At 41.6% G+C, this 25,458-nt stretch overlaps 1 protein-coding gene across 10 annotated transcripts in view; it reads left to right on the top strand.

Annotated features, from left to right (window-relative positions):
- ptprfa (protein tyrosine phosphatase receptor type Fa) overlaps positions 1-25,458 on the top strand; it is a 316,636-nt gene that overhangs the window by 242,692 nt on the left and 48,486 nt on the right. For 6 of the 10 annotated variants that reach the window (XM_086146258.1, XM_086146249.1, XM_086146238.1 and 3 more), the window contains 4 exons: positions 6,180-6,343; positions 16,858-16,970; positions 22,378-22,410; positions 24,576-24,673. In XM_086146258.1, coding sequence (XP_086002384.1) covers positions 6,180-6,343; positions 16,858-16,970; positions 22,378-22,410; positions 24,576-24,673 — 408 coding nt within the window. The remainder of the gene's footprint in view (positions 1-6,179; positions 6,344-16,857; positions 16,971-22,377; positions 22,411-24,575; positions 24,674-25,458) is intronic. The other 4 variants (XM_086146275.1, XM_086146267.1, XM_086146229.1 and 1 more) reach the window with 2 other exon arrangements.

Genomic DNA, 25,458 nt, shown 5'->3' with positions numbered 1-25,458 from the left:
TTCCTCCTAAAAATGTCGGATAAAAGAGGTGAAACCTTGGTATTAAACCTGCCAACCAGCCATCTTTAATGTTGCTGCAATTTCAACCTGAGTGGCTTTTGTAAAACCTTTTATTCCACGTGAAGTCATAATACCATGGTAACCGTTTATCTTGTAGTTTCTAACAACTTTGGTTTTTTATTTTCTTTTTTTTTACAAGATGATGCCGAGAAAATAGCTAATAACTATATTGAAACATGCATTTAAATGCCTCATTTGCACATATATATATATATATATTTGTTTATTTTCATTTTTTCATCTAATTTATTTTCTTTTTTTCCTATTAGGTTTTTCACCGAGTTCCGACAAATGAAATAAATAGCGGGCAGCCATTTTTCTTTTGAGCTCATTAAAGTATAATTTGAACCTGGGGATCAATGGAGTGTAATTTGACTGCAGGGCGTATATAAACTTCTCTTTTGCTTTTCTTTGTCTGACATTTAACTAAGAGTCTGACTGTATTTACCTTGGAATGCGACCCGTGCCTATTATTTTCTGTGTTTGTACTCACAAGCAATCAATGCCTTTTTTTTTTCCTTTATCACAAACATTGACTCCAGCAGCTTTACTCGGATACTTCTTGTTTTTTTTTTTTTCTGTTTTTTTTTTTTTTCTTTTACCATCCCGCTGCTGTCGTGGGAGAACAGAGAGAAATCATTGCCGAGTGGCATTAAACGCATCGCCATGGTGCACAAATGCAGATTAACAGATGGAGAAATGCGAAGATTAAGCGTCAGTGTCAGGGGTTATCAGCGTTGTGCGACAGCTTCCTCTTATTTATACTTTTCCGCGTTTAGTTACCACCACATAAACGTCTGCCATTGTTGTATCCCTGATTTTTGACAAACTGTTTTGCTTTGGTTCTCCCTGTCCTCCGTCCCCCTCCGCCAAAGTCCAAAAACAGTATGTAGGTCCATTGATGACCCTAATCTGTCTGTTGCTGTGAATGAAAGAGTTAATGGTTGGATGTCTCTATGTGTGGCCAAGTGATTGACAGGTCCAAGTTAAACCTCTCAATCCAATGTCAGCTGGGGTTCCTCAGATCTGTATCACATACCTGAGGAGGTACAGATGATGAATAAATTATTTTTTTCCGCACAATAATACGCATCGGCTTATAAGGCGCACCTTCAATGAATGGCCTGTTTTAAAACTGTTTTCATATATAGGGCGCACCGCATTATAAGGCGCATAGAATAGAAACTACCGTAATGGCTGGGGTTGCGTTATGGATTCACTAGATGAAGCTACGCTAAAGGAAATGTCAACAAAACAGTCCGTTAAGTCAGTCAGACTTTAATAATAGCATACAAACCAACATTCTGACAACTCCATTCACTCCCAAAACAAGTTAGTGCACTCCAGTATTTGCACCGCCTTCGTTGAAAACAATGTATTTCCAACTACAATTGTCACAGTTCAAAGCTTTTCATAAAACAAAAGCACAAAGAAGGACCGCCTCTAACTTCATTGATGTTCATGTTGCTAGCTAGCGTGTTGCCTTCATTCGAATAGTGATTGTAGAGACACTTCTACTTGCTGTTCTCTGTTCAACAACCCGCTGTTCGAGTTTTTTCCTCCAACTGTAGCCATCTCGCTTTGTTGCCTTGGAAACTCTGTTCAGTCCTCTTTACTTTGAGCAGGTCATCTTGTCGCTTCCTCCACTTCCGCACCATTGATTCATTAATGTTGAATTTTCTCGCTGCTGCTTTATTCCCGTGTTCTACTGCGTGACTGATCGTCTTGAGTTGGAACTCTGTGTCATAACTGTGTCTCTTGAAAGGTGCATTTTGGGGTTTTTATACACACAAAAGTGGTGTGGGACTGGAATTCCCCTTTACCGTTTTTCTATTGCAGCTACTTCGGCGACGCCCCTGACTACGGTAGCCATAATTAACCAATATTGATCCATATATAAGGCGCATTGGATTATAAGGCGCACTGTCGGTTTTTGAGAAAATTAAAGGCTTTTAGGTGCGGAAAATACGGTAAAGATTTTTTTTTTTTTTTATTCTTTATAAACCTGATCTCTCTTCCACTCTGAACCAGATTCCTGGTTTGATTCAGACTGGGTTCTCCATGTTCTCCTGCCTGGTTTCATTCAAGACTCAAAGTTCCATAAGTGTGAATGAGAGGTTCAGTGGTTGGACGTTTCTAAGTGACTGACAACCGATCCATCTGGGTTAAATCGTACTCTAACCCACTGAATTTTTAAGTACACATTTACTACAGCTTTGTTATGTAGACCAGACCTCCCCGTATTTTGGTGCTATTAACATCACCCACCCAAACACCGTGATACACAGCGGACCCCCTGGTACTTCTCACGCCTCAAGTGGGAAAACAGCGGCTCTCTCAGCCTTCATTTTCACCTTTAGCTGCCTCGGCTAATCAGCATCTCCACAACACAGCTGGATTTAGAAACCTAGACATGGGAAAAGAGAGGGCCTTTGCGCTAATTGTCACAGCGCTGCGGGTAGCCAGTCCTCTGTTTTGGTATTTCTGGTTCTGTTGGTGTGCCAGAGCATCTTTCATGAAGGGAAAGATGAAGGGAAACCTCCGCCCCAATGCTGGGGCAGAGGTTTCCAGCTCGCATTTGCGCCCGAAACACCTTATTGCTTTAGCGTGTCAGCTATCCTCAGCTATGGCAGCTATTCTTGCTTTTTGGTGCTTTGAGTCATCCTTCCTCTTCTTTTCTTTTTTTTTTTTTTTTTTTTTTTTTTATCACTCACGGCCAATGCCCTGGCGCCAGCCTCCCTTCCCCTGTTTCTTCACCACCGCGGCTCTGAGCCAAAAGTTAAAGGTACAATAACAACACTTATCGGCGCGACGGACGCATCAACAGAATCGTCGGAACGTGATACGTGACGCAGCGCGTGTTGCCTCGCCAATCAAATGAAAGATGACTGGAAAGACCCCTTTGAACCCCCCAGGGATCATCTGCATCATTAAAAAACTCAAAAAAATTAGACATTTCCAAAAAATTCTTATCAAGCAAAATGTAATCGTCGCGCTTGCTTTTTCCCCCTTTTTTTTTAATCCTCTCTCCTCTAGATAAATTGCGAGGTGAGTTTTGTTTACTTGTCTGTTTTAAGACAGAAGGCGTCATCAAAAGAGTATTAAAATATCATTAAAAGTACATTTGCACCTGAGATTCAAAAGACAAGGCAGAGATTCATCACTAAAGAGTAAACTCACCTGTTTGATTTATCCCAGGTAAAGTTGCCGACCCCGATTTTAGACACATTTAATCCCATCCCAGGTGTCTCGCTTGATACGCTGCTTAATTAAAACAAAAAAAGTTGCCAAACTGTTCCATTCCCATCGGACTTGAAACCAATGGCCCGATCGCGTTGAGATATGTTGAGCCGCATTTTGTAATAACGGTGCATTTTGTAATAAACATCCAAAATGAAATAACTTTTTCATTTCATTTTGTAATAAAGCAGCATTTTATTATAAACTGCCCCAGCGCATTTTGTAATAAATTTTGCCGCATTATGTAATAAGTCATTACATTTTGAGATTATTCTCTGTTAATGCAACCTTTGAATAGTGTACTGATAATAATTGCTAAGTACTGCTACTAGGCTAATACAGTGATACTAGTAATAGGCCTAGCTTTTACAAATACTTTAAAGTAAATAAAATACAATTAACAAACAAATAAACTACGCTTTAGAATTGTTATTACATAATGCACCATGTTATTACATTTCCTAGAGAATAAAAAAGTTGAAAGTGCATTTTGTAATAATCTTCTCAATATGTTATAACTTATAACATAATGCAGCAAAATTTATTACAAAATGCGACAAAATTTATTACAAAATGCGGCTTTATTACAAAATGAAACGAAAAAGTTATTACATTTTGGACGTTTATTACAAAATGCACTGTTATAAACAAAATGCGGCTCAACAAGGCTCAACACGTTCCAAGATGTTTTCTTAAGGAGGCAGGATGTGTTTGAAACCGTTTAAATTTACTTCGGAGTCAATTGTGACTTGAGTTTGGTTTTCTTCCGGAGCCAATGTGACATCACAACATGATGACATCATCAGGCTAACAAAGCTTAAGATGCTACTACATCCTATTTGTGTAGATTCTTTCAATTCATCCCTGTTTTTTAATTTTATAAATTCACTTTTTACACCATGTAATCCAAAAAGACAATTATTTAAAATCTATCTCTATTAAATTCACCAAGATTTCCTTTTTTTTTTTTTTTTCAAGGAAGCTCTTTAAATAAATGATGTCACACGTCTCCGGTTGACAGACATTAGTAGGCACCCTCTGAAGGCGGCAGATCATCTCAAGATTATTTTTAGGGCAGTGAAATATGTGCTAAATTTACCCGCTAAGTCTTTTTTCGTAGAGGATTCCATTTTATTTGAGGTGTCTTGTTTCATGCCCTAAAAAAAAATAAAAATATATAAATATATAAATAAATGAAATAGCGGCGCGCTACCACATGATTTGTTTGACAGCAGCTCAGGTGGGACCGAATTTGAGTGGGTTCGTCAACCTGTCAACGACCGCGGAAAAAAAAAATCTGTCGAGCCCTTTTTAGTCGCAGGTTGTAGACCTACCACCATGACAACCCTCCGTGGCACCTTTTATTTATTTTGGTTTTTTTTTTGTTTTTTTTTTATAAACTGATATGGCTGTGAATGTCCCAGTCAGAGACCTCATAAAATCATCCAGAACTGTCAAACTAAAGCTACAACTCACACACACACATACACATTATTTATCCCCAACATTTGAAAACAATCAAATAGAAATTATTTTTGGTTTACGAATATTTCGGAAATTGTTCTTATTTTCTTTATATTTGTTTTGTCTGCTAGCATGTAATGCTGATGACTGCTATCGCAACTAGCATTTAGATGCTAAATGGAGGGGTCAAGGTTGTACAGAAGTTGGGAAAAAAAATTAATAAATTCCTAGATACAAGTGTGTTCCCAAGACTACTGGACATTAGCATGATGCTAAATGTGCAATGGTAACATATTATCTGGTGCTAAAAGGCACGATACATTATTAGTTTGTAGACCAGGGGTCACAGACTTGCGGCCCGCGGGCCAATTGCGGCCCTCAGAACAATATTTTGGGGCCCCGTGCCTGAAATTAAATCTGTGTGTTTTTTTTCTCACAAACATCCGGGGCGTTTATACGGTGGGTTTCAAAAAAAAAAAAAAAACGGCAAGGAAAAAATTTAAAAGTAATGTTGCAATGTATATTTTGCTTCAAAATTTGAAAAAAAAAAAAAAAAATTTTGATGAAAAAATATCTAGTGACATTGTTAAAAATTTTCTTTTCTGATATCTATAAAAACAACAAAAACGATAGCAAGAAAAAAAAATGGGCAAAATTAAAAAGATTGATTTAATAACCAGAATAGCCACCATTAGCCTTGTAAACATTATAACTCCTCTTATACATGCTACCAATCAATTTTCTAATAAGTTCTGGTGGCAAATTTTCCCACAATGACAAGATTTTCTCTTTTAACTCAACAATATTTTTAGAGTATATTTTCATCAATTCATTTTTGATATTCATTTTTAATATCGATTCATCATCTATTTTTTAGAGCAACAGTTCATTACATATACAGATTTTATTATTCACCTGTTTACTTCCTTTACACTAAAACAAACAAAAAATTTGGACTTAGTGTTACTTGTAGGTAATAATTTTACCGGTCCAGCCCCCTTGACCTCAAATTAGGCCGTATTTGGCCCCCGGTTTGACACCCCTGTTGTAGGCACTGCTGCCGCTATTAGTAGATTCCTCAAAATACCGCAGAAGAAATCATCCTCCCCGTTGTTAAGACTTCACAACTGTGTAATAAGTGTCAAGATTACTTTTTCCTTTCTCATTTTTAAAGAGCCTCTGGGCTGCATTAAAAAAAAAAAAAAAAAAGTTTTAATCAAGATAAAATTCAAATTTATGCTCATCAGCTGTCAAGACAAAATCTGTAAATCATCAGGAAAGACGGGTCAACGGGTCAAACCCAGTATCGGAGGATTTCATCTTCTGCGTTTATTTTTTTTTTGTTTTTTTTTTTTATATTTTCTCGCTGTTTTGCCTTGATGCGTAGTCTAATCGCCGGTCCTCCTCCCCCGCAGCAGAGGACGTACGCAGCCAGCCCCTTCTCCGAGCCAATCATGGTGAAGCTCCACAGCGGCGTGGCCCGGCACAGCGAAGACCCCGAGATGCTGTGGGTGATGGGGCCGGTTCTGGCCGTCATCCTCATCATCATCATCGTCATTGCCATCCTGCTCTTCAAGAGGTCAGTCTTTATCACACTGTGTGTTCTTGTTCCACTGAAGTTGAATAATATGAAGGCTAATTCTGAAGAAAGTAATCCGCCGTTGGTTATTACCATTTGGTTTGTCCGGTTCTGCGTTTCAAAACAAAGCATCACAATGATGGGGCTGTTGCCATGGCACTGCTGCATCATCTAGGTGTTTGTTACTGTCTAGAGCAGGGGTGGGCAAAGTACGGCCCGTGGGCCACTTCTGGCCCGTTGGTCTTTTTAATCCGGCCCGCCAAAGATTGGTACAGAATTCATACTTGATGTGAATGATTGGATCAATGAATGTTGGAGCTCAAACAGGAGATTATTTCATTTTTGGAGCTACTTGAGAATTTTCCTGAGCTGAATAACACTTTGGCTTTATGATTTAGCCTTTACATAACATTACATTACATTGCATTTGGCAGACGCTTTTATCCAAAGCGACTTACAATAGAGGACATAGGGACTGCAAATACACTTGCAAATACACGATGCACAGGAAATGTACAGAACAGTAAGCTTGGGTTAGTGAGGGTTTTTGTTTTTTTTTTTTTTTTTTTTTACAGAGACACACAAATGTACACACACACACACACACACTGCATAGCCTAACTTGCTGCCAACCTGATCTGGGGCTTTACCGTGGACATACTGACACATGAATGAGCTGGACGTGAAACTGCAAGTGAAAAAACGGTTTGTGCATGAAATGCAAGCAAACGTTAGAGCCTTCAAAACCAAGCTGGTTTTATTTTCAAAGCAAATGTAAGATGAGTCTGATATGTACTATTCACAAATGCGTTTTTTTTTTTTTATATATAAACATGTATCGTATCTTGCAGTGACCCTGCCCGTCTGTCAAATTTTAAAAGTCAATGCAACCCCTGAGCCAAAAAGTTTGCCCACCCCTGGTCTAGAGAGAAGTGGGTTGAGATGTGTTAAATTTAGAAGACTATTGCGAATCTGCTTTTGGCCGTGTTCTCCGACCATCCAACTTTTCCGACGTCTGCTTGTCTCGGCTATTGGGTTCTTCTGTCTGGGTTCTCCCCAGGTTATCCATCTTTGGGTTCTTCTGTCTGGGTTCTCCCCAGGTTATCCATCTTTCGAAAGCAGTAGGTTCATCGGAGCCTCTGTTGTCCGTTAGGTGTCGATGAGAGAGGGATTGGTTGTGACCCTGTGACTGACAGGTCCAGGTTTCTTGCACAATGTCATCCAGGATTGGTTGGTTTATAAACCTTATATAATTGGGTTAATAATTGGGTTTCCACTCGTCAGCAACTTTTTTAAAAATTCCGTTGTCCTGGGATGAAAGCAGTTTTAAATTCTTGCTGGTACGAATACCAAAACCTTCATCTCTCTCTCTCTTACTTCATCCATTTTAAAATAGCAAAAACAGAACCCCCCCCACCCTCCACCCAAAATAAAAACATTTTAACATGTAGGCGAGAATGTGTGTAATTTCATTGGCGGACACCAGCAGCATTCCTTGACGTCTGCGGACCAGTTGTGAAAAACGTACTTGTGCATTAAATCAAACATAGCTAATCGCCACGTTTCAAAAGTAGACCCGCGTCCCTGTTCACGTACTGCTGAGTGAAATCTCCAGCTCATTCACGGTTTCTTTTCTGAACTGTTTTATTGTTGTTTAAAAATCAAGAAACAACACGAAACACAACTGCTGACTCTCCTACTGATTTTAATCGGGTCAACGTAAAGACATTAAACGTGCGATATACGTTAAGTGTTTTTCGAGTTTCTTTCAAGTGAATCCTCGGTGCAAACAAACACACACACAAGTGTAGACGTGTCTGGTCTGTGGAGGAGACTATAAAATGTGTATAAATGTGTAATTACACATCTATAACGCATGTGCTTTCAATCATGATGGTTAAAAAACCTTCATAGTTCATATTCATATTTTTTAAAGTCAGCATGGCAGCTGAACATCAAAGTTTTCCTCTTTTTTTTCTCCCTTTTTTTCTTTTATCAGCACTAAAAATTCTCAAAGAAATCCCCTCCATTTTTATGCTCATTATTTGAGAAAGAAAAGTTATAATTTCGAGGAGCAGAAAATCCCCTGGGAATTGTGAAAACTTTGTATGCAGGGCGCCCCCTGGGGTTTCCTCTAAAGAAATACAACCACATGTATATGGACATATGATATTGCATTGATAATTAAACAAGCGAGGGGTAATTGGTGACATTGGCACATATTATTTATTAACCTTATTTCATTTTTTTTTTTTGGGGGGGGGGGGGGTAAAATGCAACAGTGGATGAGGAATGATCTTTACCTGAGAACTGGGGTTCTGCAGTTTCCAGACAGGGAACATCTCAGGCTGCATCTTATAATGGGCTTTCATGGGTCAAAGGTCAAATTTAAGAAGCTGCATCAGGAGAAAGGAGACTTTTTATTTATGTTTTGTGGACTTTATTCTGGATTTCTCAAAAGTAGTCAAACCTCCACTAAAACTGTATTTCGAGTTATTAAACATGTTAGCATTTTTTTGAAGACTATATTACTTAAGTCAAACTAATGACATTATTAGTTAAAATAGATTGTCTCTCATTGTGAGAGTATATATACAGTAGTGTTTTCACTAGTATTTTTTGTTAGACAGTGGAAAAAAAAATAAAAGTTTCCAAAAAATAAAAATGCACACTTAAGCTAGCATCCAACTTTTGACTTCATGGATCTCAGTATAGCAGTAACTCAGTTTTCAGATTGAATTTGTTCCGAAATTTTCATAAATCAAAACCGTTTTTTCCCATTAGAAACAATGTAAAACAGAAAATAAAAACATTCATTTAAGAAACCTTTTCTTTAGAAGCCATTCTTGGTTCAGGATAAACTCCCAATTTGTCCAAGACCCTATCCAGGAACATCATCTCTCTGCATTGCCTTTTTATTTTTTAGATGGAACAGATCCATGGTATTTTTCAACTCTATCCTTATTCCCAGAATAAGAAGAATAACAATGGAAAACGAAGAACTCGAGGAACCACGGCGTTAGCACAAGGGATGCTGCAGCATGACCGCTGCAGCTCAGCTAGCGGTTAGCCAGCCGTTAGCAGCTAGCTTGCCCGTCAATCCCGATTTCATTTGTGTGCTTAAGCTTTTCATTATTATTCTTCAAACCGATTTGTCCGGGGATAAGTCCGCTCCAAGACGAAGCGGTGGATAGTGGAAAAAAAAAAAATTCAAGAAATCCTTCAGTGAGAAAAAAAAACATTCCCCATTCATCGGCATTGGACTTTGGATAAACATACAATGACCTTAAAACATGATATATCCATTTGTAAATACCAACCCGTTGACTCTTTGGACATTTATTTCTAAGTTTTGGGTCTTTCGCGGCCATCGGCTCTCGTTGGGCCGTGTAGCTTTTGTGTACCTTGAAGGCAGCGTGAGTTTGTCGTCCCCGTCCTCATGCCAGAGACAGACGGCCTTCTTAGCGGCGGCGGCCTGGGGGGGCGCGGGTGACAGATGGAAGGGGGGGCCCCGGCCCCGGCCTCGGCCCCGGCCCCTCCACTCCCGGGCTGACAGTTGGCCGGCGTCCTGCGCTCGGGTCAAACATCTGCAGCCGCCAACTCCGCTGGAAGGCGCCTCCATATGGCTGTTTCTTCTGCTCCGTTGGAATCCCCCATCCCTCTTGTTCTCGTGTTTGTTCCTCCTTGTGGTTCTCATTTCGCTTCGCAAGGAGAGATCGGGCCTGCATTAACCCCGGCGAATTAGCGTCCGGGGCGGCAATATTTATTTGTAAATACGCCTTTCAATCCTGTTGGGGTTCTCGATGGTGATCGGAAACTACCGCCATTTGTCCGGCTGATCAAATTGCCTATTTTTACCTCTAATTAACAGGATCGTGTTTTATGGATTTTTTTTTTTTTGTTCAATTGAAGCAGGAACAATTGAACGACTGAAAATGAATACATTTAAGAGAAAATAAGGAGATCTTAAAGCGAACAAGCAACATTTTCAATAAAAATCACCATTAAAAACACCCATTAACTCCCGTTTAAAGATAATGATAATAATAATTTATCCTTTATTAATCCCCATGGGGGAGAATTAGTTCTGCAATTAACCCATCATGGATGAAGCATGAGCAGGAGGCATGACGTCCACCAGCGCCAGGGGAGCAGTTAGCGGTTCAGTGTCTTGCTCAACAACCTTCGACACACTAGGAAGAGCCGGATATCAAACCAGGCATGTTCAGCTCCAGAGACGATCGCACAACCTCCTGCCCCCGATCACGTTAATCCATGATGATAAAGATAAATAGCAATAATTTTTTTTTTTTCTTCATTCTCTTTCTATAACTTGGAAACACGTCCGCTAATTTTTCCAAGATTCCTCAAGATTGTTTGTCAACCGAGCACAACGCAGGAAAAATCCAACAGGCATCTCGCACCTGTACAACCCTAGGTACGAATACCCATAACAGGGTACATAACGTATCCTGTTCGCTGAGATGGAGAATCGCGGTAGAGCTAATTCTGCTGTCACTCAGCAGGAGGCGAGGTTTAGCCTGTCGATCACAGGGCCACATACAGAGACATCCAACCTTTCACTCATCCGCTCATTCACGATTCAGCGTCTTCATTGACAAGATGATTGTCAAGAACAAAACCCCAGACAGGAGAACCTGGAGAACCCAGACCAGAGAACATACGCGAAAAGAACGAGTTATTTAAATCCAAATAACATAGGAAAATACTGGTCTCTGCACAACAAGCCGCATCTTCACAATTAGGATTTAGCAATAGTTTGTAGGCAACATTGCAGACTCTCCTAACTCTTCCGCAGGCCCGGGTTTGAAAGCAGGAAGTTGTCTTCCTTCTCGTGTCAGATCAGGAGCAGAAGCAGAATCTTGGTGGAAGCGTCCTCTGGGAAAGAAACCCATAGCTCATTTATGAATTTAGCACGTCCCACGGATATTACGAAAACAAAGTGAAGCACGGGAAACAGTGCTGTAACTCGGAGGACGGGATGCGGAGTGGCGTTCTTGTCACTTGTGGCACAGGAGCTTTTAGACTCCTCGAAAAGGCCAACCGCTGAATAATTCTCTGCGTTTATTCCCCGCCGGCGCCTCTCGTCAGAAATACTGACAGGTTCCCTTGCAAGCTTGTTGTGGCACCAATTACAGGCTGGCAATCACCGAAGCCCCTCGCTCAAACCCACGCAGCTCCATCTCGCTCGCATGAAAATGTTGTTTATTTACATTTTTGGGAAGAGAGGCGCTGTAGTTCTTCGCCCGGGAATTATGCGAGCTGGTGGCCGTCCAGAAATGGTGCGCAAGCGGAGAGGTAAAAGAAAGAGACGATGCGCTCGGCTGGGAAAAGAAACAGATGCTAGCGCTAGATTTCAACAAAAAGGGAAGAAAAAGAGGTTCCCGTTTTGATGCTGGAGGAACACATGCGATGGCAATAAACGAAAACCGTCATGTTGTTGGATGTTTCTAGGATGATATGAGGCTACGGGTGGTTTGATTGACGTGGTTTTCACGTGCGCTGGGGATCGTTGTGTTTAAAAAAATGTGATAAAAGGCGAGAAAAAAAAAAAAATTGAAATATGACAGAGTTGATTTGCGTTAGCACCTCCAATACTGTGTTTCAATGCCATTGTGCACACTCTTCTTCTGTGGCGCTAATGACGGCAGCTGTCTGGGATGTCAAAGCCAAACCTGCGTTCCTCCACACCGCCACGCCGGCTACGTCTCTACACGCGCCGGACGAGCAGCCAAGACGAATCAATCGAGCGCCAGGTGTCTTGCAGCTTTTAGCGCGGCTCGAATGCTAATCTAAGCTCCGGGCTACAATGAGCCCGGGTGACAGCGAAGCAAGCTGCTCATGCTAAATCACGCCGCTCCTCACCAGGTGTCGCTTAGCAGGTCGGGGGGAACCCGCAGAGAGGCCATCCAATCAGAACCGTCACATGCCGAGAGGAGATGTCAAGAGTTACGCACGTGAGAGGCAAAGCAACAATCCAGGACGAGGGTACCCTAAATTGCCCAAACATGTGAATGAGAGATTGAACGGTTCAATAGGGACAAACTACAGCACCCCTGACCCTGACAATGAATTAGCATATCATATGTTTTTATTATAAACTTATTTATCAGCCCAATTCAGTGATTACACCACCCGATATTTCTGTGTTTAGTTTCTCATAATGTTGGGACGAAAAAAGGAAATCGGGTTGTGTGTCTTTTCTTTGTATTTCACTGCAAGAGGAGCCATTATTAATGGACGGCGACTGTTGCTGTTTATCACGGGAATACAATCACAGCCCCTGCGGCCAACAGGGACTATGTAGAAAAAATATATAAAATTAAAAATAAGTTTAAAAAACACACACACGTAATGTAGATTAGGACTGCTTCGGGTGACGTGCACTTTGTTCCATTTGTACATCCGTGGAGCCAAGCTGAGCCACCGCGGCAGGGCGCAGACGGCTGCGTTGGCAGGAAGATAACACGAACCATACCGGTTAGAAAAGCTATTAATTATTTAAACAAATAAAAATGACTATTTCATTTTCTGCTAGATAACGGTTAAATTACTCCCCTTGACATTTTTTTTTTTTTTTTTAACATTTTTCTATGCCGGCACTGGGAGCAATGTTTAAAGGTTTAAACGAAAGAAAAGGACCCGGCGCTGTGAGGGTTTTATTTTTTTTTTATTTTTTATTTTTTTTGTCCACCCATTGAACATCTTCACACGTCCAAAAGCCGAGGGGCTGGGGGTCTTGGGGGGGGGGGGGTCATTTTTTTTCTTTTTTTTCTTTTTTTTTGACGCGGAACGCCCGCATCGGACGCTTGTGATGTAAATGAATACGAATGGATTAATATCTGCTTGTTGCGTGTCGTCCCGTCGTAATTGGAGGGCCGTGTCACAATCCATTAACGCCCCCCCCACCCCACCCCCAGCAGACGCGGCACTTTATACAATGATAGAAAACATAAAAGGTTCTGATGGAGTTGGGGGGGGGGCTGTGAATTGAGGCGGGTGGGGTAAATAAGGTGGTGTAATTTGCTCTGTCAGGTGCACTTTCTGTTGACTGGGACTCTCTGCGGCTGCTGACAACTTGTAAATTAATCCTTTTTTCTCTCCCTGCCACCTTGTTCTTCTGTCTCCCTGCTTTCTGTGGATGCAGCAAACAAGAAAGGTTAGTGTCTGTGTCTGTTTTTCTCGCCACTTCACTTCAACCACCCCACCTCCCCTTTACCTCCCCGCGGCCGCAGGGCCCACCGCCGCCACGTTGCATCCCCCCACACACACACACACACCTCCCCACCTCCCCTCGCCGGGCGGGGAACACGCTTCTGGGTCAGACGTGTCGGTGTTTTCTGACGGCCATGATTTGAAGTGACAGATAGTCTTTGCTTCTGTTACATTGTCAGGATCACACTGCCCTGTCAGCTTCTCTGAACTGCCCTGCCAACACACACACACACACACACACACACACACACATGCATCACGAGCCTTGATTCACGGCCAGCATTCGCCACTTGTGTTTTATGGCATCTTGAGTGCATGTTGTTTTTTTTTTTTTTTTCTTCTCCGTAATTCGGCTCCGAGTGCCGTGTTCACCGATCCCACCGATCTTCCCCTCGGCATAATCCTCCCTCAGCGCCGTCTTCACCCCTCAACCCCTCACACACCTGCGGCTTCGCCTGCAAAACAAATGCCAGACTTGAGAAACCCGAGACTGATATCACCTCGGAGCAACAACTAGACATCACAACAACCTTTTCACGGCTTTCCTTTTGTTACTTGCCCGGTCTGACACACACCTGACCCGACTGCTGATGGTCTTCATCACTAATACATACACATTCATTCTCTTGTACTTTTTTGAGAGGAAGGGAAAAAAAAATAACTGAAATTTATTCCCCGCTGTCCGAAATCCAGGCCTTTCTGCTTCCTGAAGGTTCGACGGATCAATTGACTTGATCATCATTACGATCAAATAAAGTCGGACAAATGTAGATTCATGCGGAATGTGAAAGTTAGTGTTTTTAAAAGACAAAGTTGTTATTTTGACCCGCAAAACGAAAAAACTGGATGCTGGATAAGACCCAATCTTAGACTTGGACGTGACCTTATCTGGTGCGCGTCCGAGTTTGTTTTGTTTGCAGCTAATGTAGCATTAGCACTTTGGCTACTGATCTCCAGGTGGTAGATTCAGGACTTTCAGCCTTATGACGGCAAATCCTGACCCTGTTCACGCTTAGAATCGCAGTTCCTGTGCAGCCTAATAAATGCAATGTTTTGATGACTTTTGGCATTTTGTGGAAAAAAATGCCTTTCAGATCAATAAATTTTAGTGATGCTTTGTGACCGAGAGTAGCTAATCTGTCGTTATTTGCGATCTTGACAGTGGAGGAACAAAGAAGCCGCCTGGATTTGGCTTCGCGCTAAAAATGGAAATAATATGCTTCTTATGTTTTTAGCATGGCTGCAAAAGTTAGCATTGTTCTTTTTTTTTGTTATCTATGAGCCCCTCAGCAACAGGCATCCACCCAATGGTGTTGCATGGAATGACTGACGGTCCCAGATGTTGAATTGTCGCAGTTAGTCTCAGAGAAACTACTGGACTATATGTTTAACATGAACATTTCTGGGTAGCCTGTTTGCTATGCCGGGACAAAGTTAGCCAAACTTAGCATGAAAGCTAATCAGATTAGCAAAGTACTTGCTCAGTTTAGAGCTGTTGTCTTACAAAGTAACGGAGACAAGACATCCGGCCCAATCTAAACACTCCGGTTGGTTAATGTTAGAGGCTAGTTTAGTCAATGGTTTTTCCTCTGTTAGTTTTTCTGAATAAAATGAGAAACGGACTTCCAAGCAAAGATATCGGTTTGTCAAAATCTCATGAAGCCGTGTCCCGGCAAGACAAATTATTTTAAATCTGGAATTTCCACTCGCCTGGCCGCGTCCGGATTAGCCAGGTAGGTCGATCGGCACCATTGGCGAAGACGTCCTGAAACAAGGAGGCAACTTAAACCTGCACTCACAAGTTTACAATTTGATTTTGCTTCACATTCACATTGTAGATCCTCAAGCTCCACTCACGCACATGAGAAAGGGTTGCAGTTTCCTGTTTAAACACAGCAACCAAATTCAGGTCAGACGCTGACATTGCGAGAAACAAATAGACTTGATTTTTTTTTTTTTTTTTTGAACAAGACATGATTGCGTGTGTGTCAAATTGTCCTTATTTGGTGTCTTTGCTTAAAAACATTTGATTCAGATAATACGGTCTTGTTCTTCTCCTGTAAGGCGACCGTAAAAAAGGCCGGTGTGAACGCCTGTCTCCTCTTTGTCTGGGCAGAATGATGATGCGAGGCACAAGCGGTGTAAATCTAGCAGCTCATGTCACCGTAATGCTTCATTATCATAATTACCTGAGTCTTTTAGACACCGGGCTGCCGCGCTGATTCCTCCAGTTTTCACGTTGTCATACAAGCGCAATTAAGCATTTTAAATAAACAGAATCTCAAGCATCTACAGCTGGAAGCACTCATGTGGGCACTCGAAGCCAAAGTGGAGTGGCAACCTGATGTAGCATGCAGTGAAATTCACCGCCATCCATGACCTACGCTGATTTCACTCAGATGGCAGGCTCCCCACCAGGGGGAGGGACGGGAACGGAGGGGCTGAGAGCCTCTTTTAACATCAGCTTCAGTGCACTGGCCCTCATTTCAAAGTCACATGGCTTGTGCCCATTTTCTTTGGTGTGCTTTCACAGAAACAGACTGAAAATTGGACAGAAACACATGAGCGGTGACATAGTTTACAGCTGTGGAAAAGTCCAAAGTTAGGACTGAAGAAATGAAAAAAAAAGGCACGAGTTGGAAATAAATTGTCGTGGATCATTCGATTAAACAGTTAATCCCAAAACCCGGAGGCTTGGCAGAGCATACAAGAGAAGCTAGCATAGCTCAGATGCTATCCGATGACCAATTGGCGTCATGTTGTCACGGGACGGGATATCAGAAATCTGTCGCAGCAAAGTGCTACCGACAATAGAATTGCCGAAAGCAGCTTATCAGTTTAAAAAATTGCAGGGAATTACAAGGCAAAAATGTATTGTCGTCAAAGATACATTTTTGTGGTCGTATCGTCGACTTACGTTTTGTGGTTCAAACTTCTTCACAACTTGAAAAAATATCAAAAAACATAGAAATAAATAACTACTAATTGGCTGTGTTTGATTCAATTATTTTTGTTAGAAATTAATCTATATTATTATTGAAGGAATCAAGTAACTCACGGTTGTGATGAGCAATGTCCCACAAGGATCCTGTCTTTGACCACTTACAATCACCATTCATTTTTAATTATTAACCCTCTTACATTTTTAAAATGGTTCTACTCTACATTCCTCTTGTGAATCTTTGTATCCTCGACAAGCTAGCCACCACAATCTGGGATGTTTACCGTTTGTTTACTGTTTGCTACTTCCTGTCGTGACGCCAATCCTCTTTCCCCAGGAAACGAACGTCTCCTTCATCCAAGGACGAACACATGGCGGGGGTTAAGGACTCACTGCTGGCCCACTCCTCGGACCCTGTGGAGATGAGGAGACTCAACTATCAAACACAAGGCATGGGCACACACACACACACACACACACACACACACCCAAACACACACACACACACACACGCATACAATGGTCTTAGCTCAAATGAGCTCATATGTATTCATCATGAAATGCATAAAGACATGCATGCACACACACACACACACACACACACACACACACATACATGCATAATCGTCCGTGCAAGAAAGCTCTGCGGTCCAAATCAGCTCACCGTCGTGCCGTCTATATGTTGTACGTGCACAGATTCAGTTTTATTAGGTGTATACAAGGGATGTAACCTCAGCTCCCGTTAGCGCTTCGTATACTTCTGCAAAGTGTTTTACGACGCAATATAGACACACACGTGGCTAGAGAAAAGTATCCCACCTGATAGCTATCAAAGGTTATATATAAATCTATAAAGGCAAGAGTGTCTACTGTATGTGCGAGGTCATGGCTCCTCCATAATGGAAATCTGGACTGCATGATGGGATGTGCCAACTTTTTGGTTCACCAGTTTTTAATGATCCCTGTAGCGAGAAGGGGAAGTAGATGGATGCACTGTATCTCAGTGCCACAGTTCACCTTTGCTTAGCGCAAGGAGCGGTCAGCTGCAGAATGCATCCCCGCTCAATCGAAAGTCACCTCATGCACGTTCCAACATTACTTAAAAACTTTCGGTGCGTTACGGGAGTCTATTTGGCACCATTTCAGATAAGATAAGATAAGATAAGATAAGATAAGATAAGATAAGATAAGATAAGATAAGATAAGATAAGATAAGATAAGATAGCAAGACAAAAAAAAAAAATCCACAAATAAATAAACGACAGATAAATAGACAGCAGACAACAACAACAACATCAGGGATGACAATGGGCAGCATCAAGGAAAATACACAACTAGAACTAAACAATAATATAAATAGAGTGACAGAAATGAATAGCAATAAATAAAACAAATAAACAAAAATAGGCAGGATGTGTGCGGGCTGGGAGAAACGAGGATAAGAGAGACAGTAGTGTTAGCAAATGACATGTGAATGGGTGAGGTAGTGACTGGGGTAAGGTTAACCTCAGGCCGGTCAGACTGCTGTTATACAGTCTGATAACCGTGGGAGAACCGAAGCGTTCGGTTCGGCACATCAGCCACAGCTTGTCGTGCAAGGGGTGGGAAAGAGTGTCCAGGATAGCTCCCAGCTTGTCCTTCACCCTCCCCACTGCCACCTATTGAAGATGGTCCAGGTTCAGTCCCACTACCAAGCGAGCTTTCCTCACTATCTTGTTGAGCCCATTGACCTCACCAGTCCTGGCACCGCCCCACCAGCACGCTATACCGAAGAAGAGTGCACTGGCTACCATAGACTGGTAGAAGGTCTTGGGTTCCCCCGCTACAGATGCCAAACAACCTCGGTCTCCTTAGGGAGAACATCCTGCTCTGACCCTTCCTGTAAAGTGCGTCAGTGTTGTGTGACCAGTCCAGTTTGTTGTTAATGTGGACCCCAAGGTACATGTAGGAGTCCACTATCTCCACCTCCTCACCCTGGGTGGTGATCGGTACCCGTCTCCTCCGATACTTCCGAAAGTCCACAACCACCTCCTTGGTCTTGGAGATGTTGAGTAGCAGCTGGTTCTGGTTGCTTCACTCAACAAAATTCGCGATCAGACCTCTGTACTCCTCCTTGTTGTCATCGTTGACGCGTCCAACGATGGAAGAGTCATCGGAGAACTTCTGGAGGTGGCGGAAACCGGAGCTGTGCCAGAAGTCAGACGTGAAGAGGAATGGCAAGTTATTTAATGTGAAAAGAGTAGCTGGGGAGAGACGGAACTACTTTCCTGCGTGTAGTGATTGTGCACAGACCTCAGGGAGTGGTTTAGTTAAAAGCAACCGATTAACAACAAAAGCGAGACGATGCGCTAGATTGAAGTTTCTCGTCCGAAGGGAATCGAGGTAAGGTTGGCAAATGGTGGTAAGGTTGGCAAAATTTCAAAAGATGTGAATGTCACCCCCGCCACACGTGGCTGCAAATGCTAATGCTAATGCTAATGCTAATGCGGGGTGCCACAAAATCAGGAAAAAAAAATCCCCTTCTCCATAATCATTTTAAAATTATTACAATTAATACTTAAAAAGGAAAAGCTCACCCTGATTTAAATGTAAAACATTGATATCATTGATACCTTGATATCACTATAAATGATAATACCAAATAAGTATTTAATATATTATAATACCCCTCCTCCTCATGCCTCAATGCTTGACCTCTTTGGGGGGGGTGGAAGGGCATATTTATTGATGTGATCCCTTGTTCCCATTATTATTATGACCATTATTGTTGGTTATTCACTTAGTTACAGGATTTTTAATTTTGTGTCAAGGGTATTTATAATTTATTTCAGTTTTTTGGGAATTTATTTGTAATTTGTTCAGCAAAAAAAAAAATATGGTGAAGTTATCTTATAGATTTAAGATAGTGGAAAAAAAAAAAAACATTTATTTGGTAAACATATAAAAATAACCAATGGAGAGGGCCAACAAATGAGATATCGCCTAAAGCGCCACATCGGGTAGGGTCGGCTCAAGGGGCGGAATTCTGCAGCTGAGTTGTCCGGATGTGTGTGACGGATGCATCATCCTCCTCTCCGAGTGAGCACAAAAGACCGCGTCCTTCTTATTCTGCTAGCCAGACGTTGACTGATCTCTGACATGCACATCAAAAAGCCCCAGACAGCGTATTGTTAAGTGCATTGAGGGGAGCGGTATCATAAATAAAACAGCTTTCAAAGAATACAATGCTTTATTTCAAACCGGGCCGCTGGGTTTTATTCCCCCGTATTTCCCCACGATTTATATGTATATTGGATTGACATTTAGCGAAATAAAAGCTTCGTTTTGTTTGGATTCACCCCTCGCCGTCGTGTAATAAATCCAGTATGGAGTCTGTATCATCATCACTATTTTGGCCCGAGTTTTATAATAGTAATATATAATATTGATACTTTTTTTTAAAAAAAATCAACTTTGATGCTGAAGAGGAATATTTGATATGAAAATTAAATAAATGTCAACAGGAAGATGTTGTGACAGGTGAGTCAGTCCACCCTCAAATGACAAATTGGGGTCTACAGGACTGTCTCAGAAAATTAGAATATTGTGATAAAAGTTCTTTATCTTCTGTAATGCAATTAAAAAAACAAATATTACTTTTTCATGATATTCTAATATTTTGAGATAGGATTTTTGAGTTTCTTAAGATACAAGCCATATTCAGCAATATTAAAATAATAAAAGGCTTGCAATATTTCAGTTGATTTGTAATGAATCCAGAATGTATGACATTTTTGTTTTTTTAATTGCATTACAGAAGATAAAGAACTTTATCACAATATTCAAATTTTCTGAGACAGTCCTGTATATATATATTCTGCAATCTTATCTTGAATTCATCGACAGTCCGAAAGCAAAGGGAAATCCTTATTTTCTATCTATTTAAAGCAGTCCAACTTGGGTTGAAACCCAATGCCAAGATACTGATAACAATTTGTAAAAGTGTTTGCAGGTTTTTACGATAAGAATTTTGAAAATAAATGATAAATGATCCCATTGAGGCTTAGAGTGCTTAGAGCTTAGAGCGCAACTAAGAATAACAACAGCGCTAACAGTTACGTGCTAATAACTTACAGGATGCAATAATAACTTTAATATTCAGAATGGCCCTGGGAATCTCGAAAAAGAGAAAGCGCAGGGCACTTTGGAGAACTACATTACCCACAATCCTACCAAGCAGTTGTTATTTTCCTGATCGGCTCAGCTCATTGTTACCGGGCAAACATCGATTTTAAATGATAAAGATGCTCGGAGGTCAATAAATAGCTGTTGCTTTGCGTTAAGTCTGAACTGGATTGTCGGATTGTAGTTCTTTCAGTCGCTTTTACCGAGGCCCGTTGTATCACTCACGCATACCGGAACATGAAACGTGTTCGTGCCAAAGCGACGGCAGACGTAAACTCGGCGATACCTTCTCATCCTCCCACGTTACTCAAGTGAATCACAGCGAGAAGGTGTTTACTGTAAATGGATGCAGGGTGCCATTCAGAGCGAGGCGCAGAGTAAATAACGGAGTATTTCTTCAACGGCTGTGTTGCAGCTGTGTTAGAAAAGCAGGCGTGGTAAAAAAATAAAATAAAAAAAAAATGGCAACGTGGACTCATCCTGCCCTCGGCATCAAAACATGACCGCCGTTTGTGTTGTCACGGCGATCCAACTGTTGTTATTTGGTCTGACACAAAGTATTGATCAAACTTTCCATAACTTTCTGTTCCACTTTCTCTTTTGTGTCCGCTCTTTCTCTTCTTAGCTCGCTGATTATTGCTTCCCTCCTCCAGCTACTCGTCTTATCTCTCTCTCTCACCTGTCTTTCAGTGGGAGGTTTTAAACTCGCTGTCATTGTTTCTTTTTTTGTCCTTTTCTTTTATTTATTTATTTACTTATTTCTTTTTATTTTTTTTACGGGGGGGGGGGGGGGGCGGTGTTCTTAGCTCAATCAGATGGGTGGCATTTACCCCCGGCAGCAGTAGGAGGGAAACCGGCAGATGTTGTTTACGCCGACGAGAAAGAGGAGAAAAAAAAAAATGCGTCGGCTCACTTTTAGCTGTTTTTTGTTCGCAGGCCAGCCTTTGTCGCAGTGGAAGCTCGGCCTGTGGCCGAGAGCCGCGAGCTGACAGCGATCGCACCGACAGAGACCAGAAATAAGAGGCATTATTAAATATAATAGTGGCTGTTAGGTTAACCTGTCAGACGTGACATGATTTAGCATGTTAGCGTGCGCTTTTCTTTGCAGACTAGCCCTGGTTTTTATTTGTCTCATCAAACAAGCCCGACATTTTTAATATGTTTATGTCGCCTAATGCGGCTGTGCCATTTGTTAATTGTGACCCAAATATCGGCCGTCTTTTTTAATGTCAATATCCGAAAAACATAATTCTTTTGAATGTTTTCGGATGTTTTTTTTCACAGATGCTATTATTTCTTCTTCTTTTTGGAACAACATTTGCTCGTACGTCTCAGATATGACCCTGCTCAAGACCTTATGTGATATATAAAACAGTAACTGTGACTTTAGATACTACACTATATAACATAAATCTATAAAAAGTACTCAACATTTTCAGTCCTAAGTATAGCTATTTCCAGAAAAATCCAGTATCAGTTTGTTCTCAAGCAAAAAGACCCAAGTTCCTGTCAACTGCATCAGGATTAAGGAGGCTGCATTAAGCTTGGGGGGCCTTTCATAAGCTAAAAAAAAAAAAAAACATCCAGCTCTTTCCCCAGTTCTTCCTTCTCATTTCTGTTATTCTATTCTTTTCCCCCGTCTCCTCCTAACTGACCCCTGTCTTGTGTGTTTTGCCTGGTTTTCTCCCCACAGGTTCCAGTGCCCTCAGTTGCCCAAGCACTCCAAGTTAGTTTCCGTTCCTCTTGTGTGTGACTAATGTTTCCTCCCATCCCCGCCTGACCCCCCCATCCCTCCCCCGAACCTTCAACCCACCCCCACTCCCACCCCCCCACCCCCCAACCCCGCTTCGTTCGACACCGCAGTCATTTGGAATTGAGCTCTCACCACCTCAACAGTGGGGTTGAAACACAACAGCGTTTTTTTTTTTTGTTTTTTTTTTTTTTGTCTGTTTTTTTTGAGAGGAGGAGCGTCGCTCACAGAACACAATGAAAAATAAACAATCTCGCTAAAAAAAAAAAAACAGCAGTGGCCTGAAAGGAACACAATGGCTTTCCAGAATTTGAAGACAGAAAAAAAAAAAAACAGATGAAGAAAGAAAAACATTAGAGAAAAAAAAAACAATTCCACTGGATGCCATTGCGCGGTGGGCCAAGACAAATTCGAAGGAGCGGGGTGTGAAGTCGCCTGCCAATCACAGAGCAGCATATTGAGACACACAGTCACTCAAATAGTCATTCACCACTACAAACATTTTTTTTGCGCTTTTCCAGCACAAAGTTCCAGCCCAATTCAACTCTTCTCAACATGCTTTAGGCGGTTTTCCATTATTTCATAGAACCTCAATATGGGCGGGGCCGATACTGCAAGGTGGCGGCAAAGCGTAGAGATCGTTTTGTACGTGACAACCAAAACACAAACAATGGAGGCGATGGTGGGCTATCCAAGTAGCTGTGGCTACCGGTCAACCAAAGAGAAGAGCCAGAGAAGGCTAATATGCGTTTTTTTTTTTTTATGGCAGTTTGAATTTCAGTGATTACATCCTCTGGCCAAACACTGGCTAGCAGTCTGCTAACATCACCTCACCAGAGCAGGAACTTGAAAAAAGTATTGCTAATATTAAGAAACCAGTCGAGTCTTGCTGGAAATGTGCAGTGGGGAAAGCGGCATTACTCTTGAGGGCTTTGGGATTGAGATGTTTGAGGTTTTTCATTCGAAAACTCGTCAGTCAGACAGCGAGTTACCGTCACGATTTATCTGTCGCGTCTTGTCGGTTAGAATGGTTCCATCGGTTCTGAGATCCAGTGCTCAGCTGTTGCGAACACTAGTTACAATTTTTTAAAAGAACTGTGTGCATGCAACTAAGTCCATTCATTCCATCTAAGTTTTATTTATATCTATATTATACACTGCTCAAAAAAATAAAGGGAACACTTAAAAAACACATCCTAGATCTAAATGAATGAAATATTCTTATGAAATACTTTGCTCTTTACACAGTTGAATGTGCTGACAACAAAATCACACAAAAATGATCAATGGAAATCAATTGTATCAACCCATGGAGGTCTGGATTAGGAATCACACTCAAAATTAAAGTGTAAAAACAAACTCCAGGCTGATCCAACTTTGATGTAATGTCCTTAAAACAAGTCAAAATGAATCTGTGTTGCTTCCTGAGTGGACACTATGATTTCACAGAAGTGTGATTGACTTGGAGTTACATTGTGTTGTTCAAGTGTTCCCTTTATTTTTTTGAGCAGTATAGTTTAATAACTCCAAGTGTTTGCGATGGATCGACCAGACTGTATGAACGCATTAGCCAAGATAAATTAGCAAAGGTTAGCTAAAACGGTATTTCACTTGGATCAGTCCACCGACCTCCAGCTTATTTAGGCACCGCAAAGCGACAAATTTCATATGAAATGGCAACTACGTATAAGTCACAATGCATAAATACATACATTTAATTCATCGATGTATATATATTATATGTATAAAAATACATATATTATTGTTTGTTTGTCTTGTGAAGTGTTGTGTTTTGGCCTCCGTCACTACAGTTGACGTTCTCGGCTCAAACACCGTCTCCCGTCAGGCCATGACACCAAAACGAAAAATAGGATGCACAGGTTCTCATGATGCAACTCTTCACTCTGCGGCGCGTCTGTAATTATTCAGCATGCGGGTTGAAACTCACGTCACCGGTGGCTTCAGCTCATCCCTGCTGCTCACCATTGCTACACGCCGCTGAGCCTTTCAACATGCATTTGCACTCTGCTTATATTGTCCTTGTGTGTGTGTGAGCGCACATGTGTGTGTGTGTGTGTGTGTGTGTGTGTGTGCGCACGCCCAAGCGGTGACCGAACTCACCGCCCTGCTTCTCCGCGCAGGGATGAGGGAACATCCGCCCATCGCCACGTGCGACCTGGCAGACCACATCGACAGGCTCAAGGCCAACGACGGCCTGCGATTCTCCCAGGAATACGAGGTACGTACCTCTGTGATGCAACCTGAGTGTTGATAACTGTGACATTAACAGAAAAAGTTATGCAAAGGGATGTTTAATTTTTTCTTATTGGTCCAAATTGCTTCATATAAATCCAAGTCCTCAAACCATGACATCTCAATCTGCACGTCTTGTGCTTCATTCATCATTTGGCGCCGCCTGGTGGCAAGTAACATCAGTACATTAACGGTGAGGCGGATCCCCGTAGCGAGGCGTGCCGGGTCTCCTGGCGCACGCGTGTTCTCTGAAACTTTCGCCGCGTTTCTCGTTTCAATTTGCAACCCAATGAGCAATTTTAACGAGTTAAGATGATGCCAATTAGGAGGTGTTGATTCGATGGCATTGGCCTTCAATCAACGGGAAACTTTCTAAATGTTATGTTTTATTTTGCTGTTTCTTCAACTTCCTGTTTGTTTTAATCATTTTATATCATTTAAATCCGGCTCTAGCGCCCCCCCCACACACACACACACACACACAGACACACAGTTGTGACTGCAGGACAAGCGGTATAGTTCCTGAATATATTAATGATTGAATGAATAAATATTCCTGTTGATGCAGCAACAGTACATTACATTACAGTGCAGTCATTTGGTGGACGTTTTTATCCAAAGCGACATACAAAAAGTGCAATTCCGTCACCGAAGATCCAAAGTACCAGTAGTTGGAAGTCACGTGTGGCCACTCTAACAAATAGCCATCTCAAAACCATATACCGTAATTTCCAGACGATAAGCAGCAACTTTTTTCACTGAAACGATGAT

This window comes from Fistularia commersonii, chromosome 1 (genome assembly GCF_037954325.1).
Source record: "Fistularia commersonii isolate RoL2024-O1a breed Wild chromosome 1, RoL_Fcom_v1.0, whole genome shotgun sequence".
Taxonomy (NCBI): domain Eukaryota; kingdom Metazoa; phylum Chordata; class Actinopteri; order Syngnathiformes; family Fistulariidae; genus Fistularia; species Fistularia commersonii.
The sequence above is the reverse complement of the archived record's forward strand: the minus strand, read 5'-3'. Positions and strand labels throughout refer to the sequence as shown.